The 16,973-nt window shown below is 40.6% G+C and overlaps 1 protein-coding gene across 7 annotated transcripts in view; it reads left to right on the top strand.

Moving 5' to 3' along the window:
- Positions 1-10,249, top strand: part of LOC116431336 (glutamate receptor ionotropic, kainate 2) — a 277,385-nt gene extending 267,136 nt beyond the window's left edge. For 4 of the 7 annotated variants that reach the window (XM_031986602.2, XM_076370455.1, XM_031986600.2 and 1 more), the window contains 2 exons: positions 4,880-5,180; positions 6,089-10,249. In XM_031986602.2, coding sequence (XP_031842462.1) covers positions 4,880-5,180; positions 6,089-6,095 — 308 coding nt within the window. In that variant the 3' untranslated portion in view covers positions 6,096-10,249. Of the gene's footprint in view, positions 1-4,879; positions 5,181-6,088 lie in introns of those variants that run through there. The other 3 variants (XM_076370456.1, XM_031986604.1, XM_031986603.1) reach the window with 3 other exon arrangements.
- Positions 10,250-16,973: the final 6,724 nt, after the last annotated feature.

Raw genomic sequence — 16,973 nt, 5'->3', positions numbered from 1 at the left:
CTCTTATAAACACATAACACATATTTTTTGTACTGCTATAATTTATCTTAATTCATAGTTTATTGTGTTATACCAAATCAGTAACAAAACTTATATATCGTATATTATTACTTTGAACTTCAAACTTAAAATAATAATTTCAACCATGAAATTCTGCACAATTTTATTGCTTTATAAAATCAGTCATCTCACATGCAACAATATATACGTTTCAAAATTGTATCAAATTTTTTGTACAAAGTAACGACTACTGTTGAGAATTCTGACGAAGATTGTTAATTAATATTAATTGAAACATTTATGCAGGAAGTGAGGATAAAATACGGAGATAATCATTCAAGAGAAACCTCGATAGGTCCCTGAATACGCCATATTGGTCGCGGAGCAGCGCCGAATTCACGGTAATTCAATATCTATAACATTCAAAGTAACTGTACGATGAAACTATGTGTACCGTGCGGCAGCGATCGGATAATTTTAGGAAAACTGATTACCGTGACCGAGGCACTGCCTCCACGAAGCCCAAGAACAATTTATGCATTTCCTGTATCAGCTAGGAGAAAAGAGAACGGATTGGAGAGAAAGAATACCATCCACGGCCGAGTAACGAGAAAAGGGAGTATTGCGGATGGATCTGCCTGAGCGATATTTCTCTCTTGATTGTCTTTCCTTTTTTAATTTCTATCTCAATTCTCGTGTCTCTCTGATACGCCGTAAACTAGATTGAACGGAGGAGTTGTACACGTTGCATTGATGGAAATTATTTTTTGTTCTAACAACAAAAAAACAAGTAAATACACGTACATGTTATGCACTTTTGGCACACAATCCAGTATTTCGCTGCTAACAAATCAACCGATGCATATACGGGGTGTCCCATTTTAATGTATAAATTCAATTCTTGTCAGAACTATTCATTATTCAAAAAATTTCTTAATATTAAATTTATGCAACTCGTTAATTTGACGCATATCGAATTTTATAGACGTTATTTGGTAAATGTGCGCGTTGATTTTGATTGATGCAATTACACGAATATGTATCCCAATTGACTATCTTTAAACATCTAGCTTCCAAAATCTAAATGAACATCAATTATTCTAAGAACAATAGAAAATACTGTACAATGTTAAATGCAATCTTTTCTATTTTGAGAACGGTAATTTGGCAGATTTAGTCTCTCTAAGGGGACACGTATGATCTGCTGTATCGATTGATACATAAAAAAATCAAAAGATTATACTTAAAAAAATAGGAGTGATTTTCATGTCTCCTATGCACGTCCACCTAAATACAAATATACGCAGTATACCCTCTCAAAACAAAAAGAAAGTTTCATTTAAAACATGTTTTAAATAACGAATAATTCCGAGAATAATTACACTTATAGATTAAAATGGTACACCCTTTGTATACGTATATGTGTATACAGACACTAAATATATGCCTGCGCGTGTGTGTATATATGAGTGTTTAATCATGATCAGCGCAGAGCTCGATTACACACGCTTACACACGCAGTACCACGACACACGCTCTACATACAAGTTATATACTTGACTGCATGCGTCGAATTGCTGTTGAACGAACGTAATTCGGACCACCGTCGACGTCTCTTCAAATTCGTCGCCGCTTCAATGTACGCCTCCGGCAGCGTTAGTTGTCAGCCACGGCTGTCATCGATCGGCTACGAGAAAAGCTTGAAAGTCGATCGGATGAAGCACACGGAATACCTCGAAAATCATTTCAAATGCATTAAGAAGGATGCTTTAAGGTTTATGGGTAATGGAAGAATATTATTTAACGTTTTCGATAAGAATTGAAATATGGGATAAGTTACAAATCGAGACTACTCGTAAATGATAAGTATACAGAAAAAATAAAGTACGGGCAATTTGTTATTGTTGTTCATTAATAGTATAATAGCATATATTGATGTTTCGTATTTGCAATATTTTTAAAGGAACAAAGATGATTTGTAATTTTTCAACTGGAAACATTCTTTCATTTTCAAAGCATGGTGTTACTGTTATTCGTTAACAATAGAATAGCATATATTGAAATTTCATGTTTGCAATATTTTTGAAGGCATTAAGATGATCTGTAATCTTTTTATTAAAAACATTCCATTATTTTCAGAGCTTGTTTCCTGGAATTTTCACATTTATACTCAGGGGTAAATATTTGATATGGGTTTATTGATGGAGCTTGTAAATAAATGATCGATTGTTACAAGTTATGCTGATGTATTGCTTTGCAATTAATGCTGATCGGTGAAGTTCATACACGAGAACTGATTTATCTGATTCTGTTCGTTAATTAGTTAAAAAGATTTAAATACAGTCACAGGATGTGTGTTATATTATTATATTTGCATTAGTTATTTATTTTCACAATTTTTTATTTTACATTAAAAATTTCATTGATTCAGATATTAATAATTAATATGAAAGAAATTCGTATTTATTGAAGTCCAGTACATATAACATAAAAAAGTAATATTTCATTGAACAAATCAGTGAAGCTAATATAAAAAAAGATTAAAATAATTAGCAAAGAAAACAGTAAAACTTTATCGTGTTCTATTTTTTCACGTACTTATTATTTACGATAAAAAAACCCTTAATTATAACTCTACAAATATGTTTCTTTTACATCATATAATTTACTTTAAACTCGTGAGTAATATACATGTAATTCCAGAAAAATGTAAAATTCAATCTCCATATATCCACCGAGGTACAAAAGTTCAGTTACTAAAGGAGCAGCTCGCAAGCTAGTAAACGGGTACTGCGAATTCCATTTGCAGGAAAATTCCCCAGACCATTTCGGTATCGGTAATATAACATACCATTAAGTAGCACGTAAAATTTGATTCGACAGGGCTGCGACCCTGCTACTTGTCGTTACATCCAGACAAATATCAGCCCAGGTCGGTTACATAGACGGCGAATAGAGTGTTCGTTAAACAAGATTAGGAAGGAAATGCTGTCGACCCGGAACGGTTCGCTGTAGTTGAAACCGGCATGAATGGTGCTCGTGAACGTGGCGGAAGTGATTTTTCCAGGCCGCGTCACATTTTCGGATCCCGTTCCCGTGTGCCGAGTCACTGGATACCAGAGGATATCCCGGCGCTCGGCCAGAACTGTAAAAGAAATGGATCGGTCCGCTTCGGTACTTCACTCAATGCAGATTCACGACGACATAACCAGCAAAGCTTGAACGAGAAAATTTTGATATTCGCTTAAAACTCTTGATAATGATGGTGAATTCAATTTCCCTACTCATTTCGTTGAACTTTTCCATGATAGGAAAATTTCAGTATCGCGGACAGTTAGTCAACCCTTTGTTTTACAATACCGTGTCAAACTCGAGGTGAAGACTTCGAACAGACTTCGATAAACATAAATATTACTCAATTCTTTTGAATTCGAATGAAATATTCTTTTTCTGTTATCAATTGTTATGCTTTGGAGCAAATGTAGATATAGAATATATCCTGGATTTGTTTCTTTTTTCAATCAATTATCGATAGCATAGTAGTTGTGTCGATTATAGTTGAGATAGGAATCATGGGGCAAGAGGTTAAAAGTCAGTTTTTAATCGTTCTCCGAAGTATAACAGAGAAACGTAATAGCTTCGATCCTGTTCGATTATAGAGTAACTCAGCGTGGAGTATCTACGGAGATACCACAGTTACGCGCTTTCGTTTCTCATGTTGCTATGTCTCTTTATATGACACGAAGTTTGCGGGGTCCCGATTCCAACGAGCCGGCCCTGGTTAAAGTTTAATTACAGTTCAGCTCGGCTGGGATTAGCGACTCAATCGAATTTCATCGGCGAATTCACCCCAAAACTACGCCGGAATCGGATTTCTGGTTTTCGCATAGACTTCATCTGGGACGAGAACGGGTGAAACTGGAGGAAAACGTTCGCGTCTCGGCACACCGTTGCGAATTCCACTTGGTTTCCTTTTCAATACTTTAATCAGCGTTCCGAGGTAACTCCTGTCAGACTATTGTCACGTTGCGAATTGCATTGAACGGTTCGTTCCGAGAAGCAGTTTCGTTCCATGAAATTCAACTGCTTCATCAAATTCTCTACGAAAGTTATCGAATTTCTTTGCCACTTGTGTTCATAGTGCTTTAATTATTTATATGAACGCGTATTTCCGGTCACCAGTACTAAGTATCATGTTATGGAAACTTGACAACGGTTTTGGATTTCCAAACGTTCAGAGGTTATCGGAGATCGCATACAATAGTATTGCGCGCCGCTCTTTGTGAGCAAATGGAATCATTTCGGAAACGTTTTCAAAAATCAGGATTCAATTGACGGGAATGAAATTCTATTGATCGGTGTCAAGAATCGTTTCCCTGCTTTTCTTAGAGAGATTTATTATATTTCCTTCCATGAATAATATTTGACAAAGTTCAATACAGTTTCGAATATACGCCGAATATTTTGTCGGGAATAGAGTTTTCGTAAAGAAACGCAATTGGACGAACGTGAATCGATGCAATGGATTTCTAAAATGCGGTACATAAACACAATACCAAGAAAGGGAGAGAAATTTTGTCGTTGAACGAGGAATGAATGGAAACAAGAAAAGAATAGGAACACGCTTGTTTCTCAAACCAGGTTTGAATGTGGGAACGGGAAAATACGGACGATAGAGCATCAGTAGGCGGAGTCACGTGACCCGATGATAACTCTTTTACGGGCTTTTAAAAAGTTTCGATAACTTTTAACGACCCTGAGCAAAACTTATAACAAGTCGCTCCCCCGCGGCTGGGCCTCGATGGTATATACAGAGGGCCGAGGATTGTCCGCCATCAGTCGCCGCGATATAGCTAACACTTGCGTTTACTTCTCTCAGCAGGAGGGTGGTGCGTTGTCGATGACGGAGATGAAGAAATCATTGAGCTTCGATCAAGTGGGAGCGGCCCGTGGCGGGAACACCTAGCACAGGCCTCATCCTCATCTTCATCCTCAGCAGCAGTCGCAGCAACAACAGCAGCAACAACAACCACCGCCACCGTGCAAAGCCACGCCCACGCACACACGTCACATACACTGCCACTCACATTCACACAGCCACAGTTACAGTCATACGCACAAGCACCAACCACTCCCACCGAGACAGAGGCGGGACTCTTCAAGCATCGTCTTGGGTCAAGGTTCGTAGATCTCATGTTTCATTCTGTTATAGCGGTTTTGGCGCTGCCACCCCTGCGTTCACTCCCAGCTTCCTCTTTTTTATTTTCCATTTTCAAAGTGTCAATTACGCATCTGATAGCCAGGCTCCATCGGGCCAGCACTTTCCTAGGTGAAAAGAGGAAGTTGGGGTTTTTAGCCCTATTTCCGTGCGTCGTTCCAGTGCTAATTTCTCGCGCGATTTTTCCGAAGAACTTACGCGATCCAGAGTAGGGAGGTCTCTTTAAGAAGCGTTCGGATATCGTCCAACGAGCAGTTGGGTGCTGCCTTACCAACAACGATTCTTCGTGTTTACGCCAGTTTATCTCGTGTTTATTTGTTACACCTGTGTCCGCGGTGTTTTTGTTATTTTTTTACTTTGTTACTTTGTCACTTTGTTATTCTATTATTTTGTTATTTCATTACTTTTGTTATTCTTGTTATACCGATTTGTGTAAATACGTTATTGAGTGTGCTGAATTGGAGTCGATGTAATTATGGTACCCTCAACCACCTCACTGTTTTTCGACTAGACTTATGTATACCGAAGGAAATGACAGTTAGAATAACTGAAATCATTCTATAATACGTTGGCATATTGATACAAATTGCCAATTGCAAAGGACGCTTCCAAATGGTGATGTAGTTTTGAACCTATAAGAATTGGAAGCTTAAAACTCGTCTCGTCAATAAATAATACAATTCAAACGAAGTTCTATTCAGTGTATGATTTTATTAAACTTGTAAATTAAGTTCATTTACATACATTTTGGATATCCTAATAAAACTATAAAACGATTGCAATGAAATAATAAACATCGCTAGCCACCATCTCTTCGTTAAGATAAAATCTCCACGCCGATATTTAAAAATAAATCCCTTTGATGTTCAGGAGGTGACCACCCTGAGAGTATTCTCTGGAGATTCGACTGCGACCTGGCGGGTGAACCAGACGTGGTGATATCGCCGCCGCCGCCGCCGCCCCCGCCCTCGGCGGCCGTATCGAGGACCACGACCCTCTGACCAATACTCGAGGAGGTGCCGACAGGTGTGCCCGTCCAGAAGGAGCTGCCCACACAAGCCTCCGTGGTCGTCAACATGGTCGACCAAAAGGAGACTTGCTTATAGCATATGTAGTCGCCGAGGCGTGAGCGTGGACCGCATAGACGCGGCCAGCCCGACGCCATCGGCGACGGCGGATCATCGATCGAATCGTCGACGTGACGACGTCGATCAACCGCGATCCATTAACCGAAGAACAACCGAGTAGACTAACTGCTGGAACATGCACGGTCCGCTTGTACTTCCGGTCTCGCTAAATGCAGAACGAACACCGTGCTTACCAGTGGATTAACAAGATCATCAACGAGGATATCGCGAAACGAGGAAGGACTTGCAACGAAGAAGCCAACGTAGAGCCGATTACAATTGAATCGATCATGGAACGTGCTGTTGCCTGAACGATGACCACGCAGGATCAATTGAAACCGAAAAAGAGTATCGGGTCAGAAACGATTGAGTTCCATCGACGCCGCACCGCGCCGGCCGGAACGACGTTACGTCATTGGATCGGAGGAATCGTGTTTCAGCATTTCTCGTGGAGCGATGGGTTTCGGTGCACGCGGAATCGAATGGAGCATTCAATTAAATTTCCCGGACCATCCGACCCGAACCGCGCCCTTGTGCGTCACGAGATTGACACGCGGGCCCGCACTTCGAAGCTAAACATATCGACACAGATTTAAAATAGGGTTCCGCGGGTGCACGTTTCTCGTAGATCATCGAAGACAATAACCATCACGTGGAACGAGGAAACCCCGACGGTTCTGTTTCCTTGAAATAGAGGATCGTTGTAATCAAGTAACCCGAGAGGAACAACCGAACAAATCAATTGTAGACCGAACATCGACGAAGATTAGAGGAGCATGTGATTGAACTCGGACCAAACTCATAGTGATCACTGCCAAGAGAGCCTAGCCTAATAATAGTAGAACGGTCTAACGCGACGCCCGTCGAGAGAGGAGCTTAATATTCAATGAAATTTACGGCCTAAGATGATCCCCCGCGTTCATCCTCTAAATGGTCAATTCCGATTCGTGGAGAGCGGCGAATCTCTCGTGACGAAATTCACCTTTAACCGCAATGTTACCCCGGAGAGTAATTTACAAAGACGGAGAGTGAGCGAGAGGAAGCGATTTAATCCGAGCGAAGGGAACAAAGTGCGCGATCGAGTGCACTCCGCAAGTCGATTAAGTCACGTGCAGCCGCGCCAATTGCTCCGGAGGAAGAACGGTTTGTCCGTAACCTCATCCAAAGGCCAACGATCGAAAGAAATGCCGCGGTTCCATTAAAAGGACGACTCCGCTGGCGTCGTGTCGCCAGTGGGGCGACACATGTACGCTAAGAGAAGGATCGCGACGATTCAAGAGAGATTAATCGAGCAACGCATTCACGGTCTTGTACGTGCAAAGGTTAAAGGAGCGCATCCGTCGCCGTGCCGAATGAAACATCGCGACGGCTTCTGGAGACAAGTAAACTGGATCGTCTCGCCCGTTGAAAAAACTTCGAGACCCGTTGAAGCAACTTCGAGCGGTGCGGATCGCTCAGCATTCGATCGGACAAAGTACAAAATTTCGGGGACGTGACCTGAAGGTCTTCGAAGAAATTCGCGCCACGTTCTTCGCTTCCGAGTCGTTTCCCGCGGGTAGTCGTACCGGAGGAGACGGACCACAGTTTTTTCAACCATTTTATACGGTAGACTCGGAACGAAGTAGCGGCGGCGAAGTCTGGTTAGGCGAAATCGTCGCGCATATTAAAACGAAGAATATCATCCCGAATATAATGGAACGCGCTGGGAGGACACTCCCGTTCGAACCAAACGTAGGCGGAAACACGAAGATCCCGCGATCCAGGTGCATTCCGTCGATCCCGGCGGCGACCCTTGTATTATAGCCACGGTTGCACAGTGCGACCGAAAGGGTTCGACGACTGGTGAATAGACAGTGCGCCGAGGCGATATAGACACACGTGACGGACACGAGTACACGTTTTTAGTTGACACGTTAATGCCGTATAGTTAAGTGCGTAGCCGCGTAAGAGACCCTTGTCACATTTTGACACGACCGACGGTTTATTATGATTACTATTAAGAACGAATCCATTGTACAGCGAGTGTTTTTCACGAATTTTGATTGTGGGTGTTGCGCACCGCGCGGCTACCGGTTTAAACGGCCGCCGTCGTATATATGTATTATGTATATATACACATGTACCATTGTACCTACACGTAAGAGAGCGCTGGGTTTGTTAACGAGATTTGGCGTCGTTCGACGGATCTACTGAAGCGCTTATTAGCGAATTTCCGGGGGAAGACGGAACTCGGACTCCCGCGCGTAATTAGGGGTGCACGAAGATGGAGGACGAGGAAGGATCGTGCTGAAAACGAATAATCCACGCTGCCGTCAGAACTGACAAGCAGTCAGGACGCTTTTGATGTTTTTGACGCGCGACGCCAACAGTAGGGCCGCGCCTCGTTTGATAACCGCGTCAGGAAGCAATCGAACCGGCACGAGACTTCTTGGCAACGGAAGATGGACTTTCTTCGCGGCTCGCGCGAGAAGACGGTAATGAGGATAGAATGACGAATAAGATTACCGTTCTATGCGAGCTAGACGAAGTTTCATTTGACACGCGCAAGTCTCTCGTTAACACGTTGACTGCCATGTCGCGGGAATTCGATTGGCATGCGTTTACAGTTTCCAGTAGACTGCGTCACTGTGCACCGGCGGCGGATGTATTAATTGAGTAAATAGGTGTTTGGAAAAATAGACTAATAAAATGGTGTGAGAATAGTATAATTATATGTTACAAAAATTACAATTATATATTATTATTATTATTGTAATATTATTATTATATATATGTATATATTACTAGTCAGTTTGACTTTGCAATAATTGCGAAACGTGACATTCGACGTCGAGGTTGTTTGGGGCAGGTTCCTGTTATTGAAAAATTCAATCACCTCGTACGTTTTCACGGAATATTAAATTTTTGCTAATTTTCATCTTCATAAAGGAGGATTTAAATTGGTAGTGAAAATAGTAAAAATTAGCCAGAAACTGACCTAAATTTTAGCCACTCAATGGGGAGTCTAATTAAAACATATTACTTTGCTTTCAAGTATTATATTTGCGGATTTTCGGCTCACAGAACTTTTCAAGAATTTCTTGTGGCAGTCAGCGTGTCGAGAGTAATTCGTTATGCCGATGTTAATCCGAGTGCCCGGAGAATAATTTATTTCATTGTCCGAGACGAGCTTCTCGTATCTGCGAAACTGGCGTAGGGTACATTCATCAGGGAAAATTGACAGGGAATCTGTAGATAATAGAGACCTCGCCTAATTCCCGCTTGATGATCGGTAATCCCATGACGAATGAATTATTGATCCCTTTAGACTGATTGACAGATTTTCTTGTATCAAAGTCGAGACGGGTCGGATTACTTTATCGAGTCACGATTCATTTTTCACCGGCAATAGTATCCTTCTTCATTTCTCCCGGATACGTAATTATAGATTACCCAGTATACGAGCCGGTAACGCGTCTACGTCATCGACGAACACACGATACGTCTCGATAGTTGGCTCTAAATCATTTCTCAGCTGCATGCTTCCCCGTAATGCACAGTATAAGCGGTAAGTTTAGCGGAATGCGTTTAAGCGAGGTGCTGGTCAAGTGCGTTCAAAAGTTCATGACTACTTGTCACGTCATGCCACTGGTGTGCCACTATTCAATAAATAAATTTTATTTACTTAATCGACCTAGACAATTTCTACACTTGCGGTAGCAGTCGGAAACATGTTGACTTCCTTTTGCGATTGGAGAGCGGATGATTAAAAGCCGAGGAAGCCGTGTAGGAGAATAGAATTAATCAAACGATGACGAGTCCTCAGCTTCCGGTCATTAGCTTTCCGATTGAATGATTGTGATACGCAGTGAATCGTCAACTTGAACATATCTCTCCGAAAATAACAAACAATTAAATGTTGTTACACGCATGTTTTATTCAATACCTTTCAGACATTCTTTTTATTCTCGTTCGAGATCCATTCATGCAGTTGCATTAAACTACGAGAGGGATATTCAGAAAGTTAGTTGTATTCATATTAAAAGTTTTGACCATAGAATATTTGAGGTTGTCCTCTTATTCGTTTGAAAATACATTGGGAGAACTATTTTTCTAAATAGCACCAGTTTTGATTTCATCCTTGAAAAATTGTCATTAAACTCTACTAACCACTCTGTACTTTTGTACTCTTTCATTTTTGTCAAGTAATATTCCTATTTTGCAGAGTTTTTTCATTCATCCGGAAACGTGAAAATCACAAAGTAAAGGGTGTAGAATGAAAAGTAGGTGGTATTCTCATGCCTTTGATTTACATTTTCCAATACATCCTTTGACTTGTAATTTGGACGCTACTTATAATAAAAACAATGCCTTTCACAATTGATAATAAACGAAAGGCAACTAATGCATCGAAGTTATTAATATAACTCTAAAAAAGAAATATTAAACAGCGATGCTGCTAACATCGATCCAAATATTTTTAATATACAACGAATTTTCTAAAAGAATGCAACTTACTTTTCGACTTTCCCTCGTACATTCCTCGATTGTCTCGCCCGGTTAAAAATGATTTCAATACATGGCATTCAATCAAAATCTCAACAATTGCTCTCCCACAGTTTTCCCTTTCGTATCTATTTCACGACGTCAATAAATGCTAGCAATGATGCATGATGATTTCGTCGGCATTCGCAATCGATCGCGATACGATGCCATTGGAACGTCACTAGACACCGACGCCATTGCGGACAGGATGACAAGTCCATGCGACGCCTCATCAATCACGTCGCCCATTCCTCGATATATATTCAGGACAACGGACTTTCCTTTGCCTTCGGCAACACGATTCCGTTTACCGTGGCCATTACATCATTTATGTAAATCTCGTTCGCGGCGTGATCTGTTGCAAACGAATCCAACAGTGGCCCTTTTACAAAGGAATTAATTCGACTTCGATTTCAAACGATTTCAGTAACGAAACCTGACGAGCGCGGTTTTATCGACGATTGGAAAATTGACTCGGTGTGATCTCGTTTAGGCCTTCCGGAGGAAAGTGGCCGCGGTTCGTTTGGAAATTCCGTTCCTTTCATTTCGGAATAACCGGCGCACGGAAAACGAAATGGAAATTGCATGGTTCCTCCGATGCTTCACGCGTTAATGGTATTGGCAGACATAATTCAGACTAGCAGCATTTGGAAACTGTGATTTCCCGCGTTCGCCGCGAGAAACTTTTACCGATGCGAGGTTCAATCACGGAAAAAGTGTCTATGAAGAAAATAATAAAACTTCGAGCATTAATATACGCAATGGACCGAGACACGCCATTTGCGAAATTATCTCGCGCCATTTGTTTCTGTGTTGGCTCGGAGCAGCGATCGATCCAATCGAAGGAAAAGTATAACTTTTTCCTGAACTGAACGGTTAGTAATTACGTGCAACGCTCGAAAATAATTACTTGAACGAAATACTCTTTTCATTTATTTCTACAGGGTGAATCGAAGGAAATACTACAATTCGTTTTCTTAAAACCTACAACAGACTTAAATATATATACTTAAATCGATGACTAGAGATAATCATATGATTGTGCGTCATTTGAAAAGTACAAACAAAACCATCTTTACCTTTCTGACAATGGCTTTAGAAACGTTATTCACACATAAAATTATTAACTCTTCCATCTTACTTGATTAAACAGAAAGAGGAGACGAAACTTCTATGACTTCAAAGAAAATATTGAAGAATTTTCGAAAGAAAATGCATCAAATTGTATTATTCCACCCTGTATAGTACTATGTTAAAGTAGCAATTCCACCAGCGGACGGATGGATATAGTTTCCGCAGGATAATTCGACAGAAGGTGGAAACGCTCAGCGAGGGTATTGCACCCCTGTGTAGGGGTAGCACGCGACGCGTCACTTAGCTTTCTTTAGGAACTAAATTGTCAGCGAAGTGGCTGGCTTCCATATTGAAAATTGCATTCATTTGACTGCGTCGCGTCAAAGGCAGCCCGTTAAAATCTGGGGCATTCGTCGTCGCCGTATCTGCGAAAGGCACAAGGACGAAAGGTGTGTCGGAAATGAGAATAGCACAGGAGAATAAGAATCGCCTACGGTTATCGGACGGTACTGCCATTCGAACGGCGGGTACTCGTTAATTCTCACAGTGTCAGTGAATGTTGAATGGATTTCCTCTTTTTGTTTCGAACGTTAATGGAAATTCGAGCAGGAACAACGAACGTCGCGCGCCTTCGTGAATGGGAAGCCATGGAATTAATTCCCCTCGGTGAAACTGGGGAAAGGCAAACGCATTTAATAATTCTGCTTATTTTCTCATCCACTTCGAGAACATATTTCGCGATGAAGAACATATTCAAGATAGAACTCGTACCGTTCGTATCATCAAAGTATCGCAAGGATATACATAAGATTTTGGAACACGTTGAATTAGGTTTCGCGCTTTCTTTTTAGACAATCATTCACCTTTGACTTTCCCTCGGCACACGTCGCGGCTCGAGACAAATTGGTAGCTTCCTTAGTAGCGGCGTGAAACTTCAAAGCAGATGTCACGAGCATTTCCTGTTACGACGTTTAAGATGGATCGTTAGTAAATTACAAAGAGACTCGCGTGATTTCACCCTGCTAATCGGTCTCTACCGGTCTATCTTTAATCACAGAGCAACCGACATTTGAAGCTTGAGTTAAGAAAGACCTTTAATAGCTTAAATGTATTGTGTTCGTTGAAGTGCAGGATATATTAGAGAATTAGTGGAATATATTTCAAGCTTTTTAAAATCATTTCTTAATCATTTTTCGCAAGACATACTGATGTAATATATTTTAGAATTCAATAGACAAAAATTGATAGACAGACGGTAAATAAGAAGTAAACGTATGCCAATTTTCAAATAAAATTTTTCAATTAAACTTTTTTCTAAAATTTATGTACATAATACCAAAGAGAAGAGTATCTGGAGATTCAAAAACCTAGTTATTTTTGTCGAAATTCCTTTTTCTTTCAGCATATAAAAAGAATTTACTTATATAAGTAAACTTTTACCTAATTCGTCTCAATGTAAAAACTCATATAAAAGTTGTAGGTTTCAAAATTTGGTTCACAAAATAGCCAGTAATTACTTTTTAGCCGAGTGCTTCTCTTGAAATTCTTTATTCTGTCTCAAGTCTTCTATGGATCTTTTTTATTGCAAGTAAACTTCGAAACAGAATATAACATAACATTCCTCTTTACACATCGACGTTGATATTTTTGGACATGGACGCGCTGCTGTCTCGCGCAGGATGTTCCAAATGCCCGTCCAATTTTCGTGAGTAAGACAAGATCGCGTCATGTTATACCGAGATCCACCCTCTATTTTCTCATTTGCTAGATACAGAAGAAAAAGAGACGCGATCTTCGCCGAGAATCCTCCCGGAGAGCTTCTTTCAAGGCATTTAATCAGAGTAGCTGAACGGGCTTCAACCCTGAAGCGCCTTAACCGTTCCACTAGGGGTCGCGGTAAACACTGAAAGATGAAGTAATATGCAGCCGGAAACGCAAACGATCCCAATCCCAGGTTTCATTTTTTACCCTTGCCTTCATGAACTTATGGAATACAAGTGGAAGGGGTTCCCTGAATAATCCCAAGGGCGACGAGCACTTCAAATTTGCATGTTGATTGACAAACGTGGACTCTTGCTGCTCCTGGTGCACCGGACAGCCTACGATATCCATTGATGTGAACCTGAAATATACGAGAGCTGGTGGTTGACTGATAGAACTATCAATAAAAGTGACATGGATCAGAAGGAAACCACTACCCTTTCCCTTTCCCCGAAATTGCTGGAAATGAGAAGCCTCCTAGAATTCTTGACTTCTAAAAATAATTCTGTCGTGTATTTATTTACTAGAAAGAAAGAAGATAGCAGAAAGCTTCTAACTTAAACCCCTATTATATAATTTTTTTAATATCTATGTTTACAAAATCTTATTTATTATAAATTCGCTAGAAAGAAAATAAGGGAGAAAATTTCATATAAAATCTTCATCACGAAGTTCACTCGGTGGTTAATCCTATGTAAAACAAAGAAAACGGTACTTTTTGTCCACAACATGGAATGCACCTCTTTAAGTCATTCCTTCAAATTATTACAATGCACTGTTCGCTCAACCTTCGCCGCCATATCTCCTGAACTTCGCAGACAGTTCACCCAAGTTTCCTCAACGCTAAGTTCCGAAGTATGTCTTGTATTAGAGTTCCGGGAACCCAAAGCGGAAAGGTAATGGGACCCGGAAGGAGAATAATCGTTTCGAAAGCACGACCGTGCCCGCCTCGATCATCATTCTTTCTTCCGGCCAGAGATAGATCCATTTAACCCGCCTTATCTCTCCCGTTGGTGGTTTCGCTCGAAATGTTAAAAACATTTATGTTTCTTTGAAACCCGCGCTACCCATCGTAAGCGAAGTAAATCGAGCGTAACGTATCGCCAAGGTTTTTTACATCGTCCTGTTATCTAGCTGGCATTTACTCCGTCCGAGGCTATCTGCTTCTTTTTTTCGGTCGAGTATACGACGCGTGGAGGCAAGTACTCGTAAAGGAACCCCAATCGTACGAAATGAGCGGGACGCTTAAGTGTAGGGGACAAGACTTCTATATCAGTGCCAGCTACTTGGAAGGTTAGTTGCGCTTCGGGACGCCCCTCGCGGCTTTAATCTTTCGTAGGGACATGTGACGGCGAATGAACCCGGTTATGGTGCCCGGACCTGGAGAAGCAATCAGGGTTTCCAGTAGACTGAGTTTTTATCATCACAATGAAATGCGAGCGCTGCATCAAACAGCTGATCCCCTGATGAGTAGTTGCATCCTTCCCAATAACTAGATGCTAGCTTGAACTTAATCTGAATCGCTCAAAGAGGGTTAAACGGTTTATCTATGTCAAATTGGGACAACGTAGTGGGATTTTAACATTAACAAAAATTTATTAAACTGAACAATTAATAAATAAAAATAGATGTGTATTCCCACTCACTATTTGATCATCCCGTCTGCAGTCATACTTTCTCTAAACATCCGGCGCCACCCCGTCGCAAGACGACACCAGCCACACGTCTAAGTAGTCGTTCGTTTATACCTTAAGAAACTAAACCTTACAATACGTTTCGACCAGTCGATGGACTCTCTTAATTTCGGGTGGTTGTCGCTTTCATCGCAACGCATTTCCCGACCTTACATCTATGTAGTATAGGAAACGTTATTTTCAAACAGCTTTTTTACCTGAGAAATGTTGAGACTTGATAAGTAACTGTATAAAATAAATGAATTAATTATCCAAAATTTGACGAATAAATAAAAGGTAAGTTGCAAGTAGGATTAATGAAATGTTTCAATAGTAGAGGATTTAAATGGGAATCTTGAGGCATTACAATTAACGTGAACAAGGTATTCCTTTCGATAATCTAAATATTGCTGTTAACAGGTAGTTTGCGCGCCGGGGGCAGTTTTAAACGTGTCAATCAACCTTGCAAATATTTTCCACCGGAAATCTTCTCTAAATCGCAGGAAAGTCCTTTGCCATGTCATAGCGAAGACTACGAGAACTTTTCGTCACGGCGTTTCGAAGACTCAATCCGTTGGAGAAGTAACGAGTGGAAATCCTCTCGAGCGACAAATGCATAGAAAAGTTTCTTAAGCGATTCCTGAATATTCCATTATCGGCACGTAGCATTCGAAATATCTGGAACGTTGTATTCGAGTCGTAGAACCGGGCCGGGGACCATCGATATTTCTCGTGATTCAAGATGCTATGCCGGAAACCGGTAATGAGACATCAACGTCACGAACAGTTGCTGCTTTTCTTACAACTTTCTGTAACGAACGTTGTAACCCAGTTCTCTATATAAAATGTAAAGAGATGAAATCGACTTTAGATGAAATTTAGATAAAATTTAAATGAAATCAACTGACTCGATCTGTAAGTATGTAACTATTGTTATTTAAATTTCAGATGGAATGAATCGTGACTAGCGACAGATTATCTAATACTCTAAACATTTTTAATCTCAATTCATAATTTACAGTCATTTATCTTCGTAATTTTAAAATTATATGCACAGTTATCTGCAACAGCTCAAGATCGTCATGCTTTTAACAGATAATCGAAAATAAGAGAATCCAGTTTCCTTGCTGAAATTTACTGATCGTCTTAGGGATAAACGCGTGTACTTGAGTACATAACCAACAGGGTGAACATAAATCAATGTGCCTTCCGCGTATGGAATGGCTGGTATCATGGGCATAATTACAAGCCTGTGACACTGAGCTCTGCTTGTAGCAGTATATTTACCACGTCACAGGTGTTGCATATTAGCTGAACAAGCATTAATAACAAAAAACCGTGTACGAATGTAACACTGTATTACCCGGCAATGATAAAATAAATATCAAACGATCCCTTTACCAACCACGGAGAAACAAGGTCCCGCGAGAATACTTACCCAGGATCGATATAAATCAATAAAATGTGTGTTAATTTTTATCCGTTTTCTGATTGTTTATAAAACTCATATACTTATCAAAAATGTATAGTCTCGTGATATCTGTACAGCAATATGTACACAAAAAAGAACTACTACAATTTATTTTAACTAAATAT

This window comes from Nomia melanderi, chromosome 9, assembly GCF_051020985.1.
Source record: "Nomia melanderi isolate GNS246 chromosome 9, iyNomMela1, whole genome shotgun sequence".
Taxonomy (NCBI): Eukaryota; Metazoa; Arthropoda; class Insecta; order Hymenoptera; family Halictidae; genus Nomia; species Nomia melanderi.
Note: the sequence above shows the minus strand (reverse complement) of the source record. Positions and strands in the feature narration are given on the sequence as shown.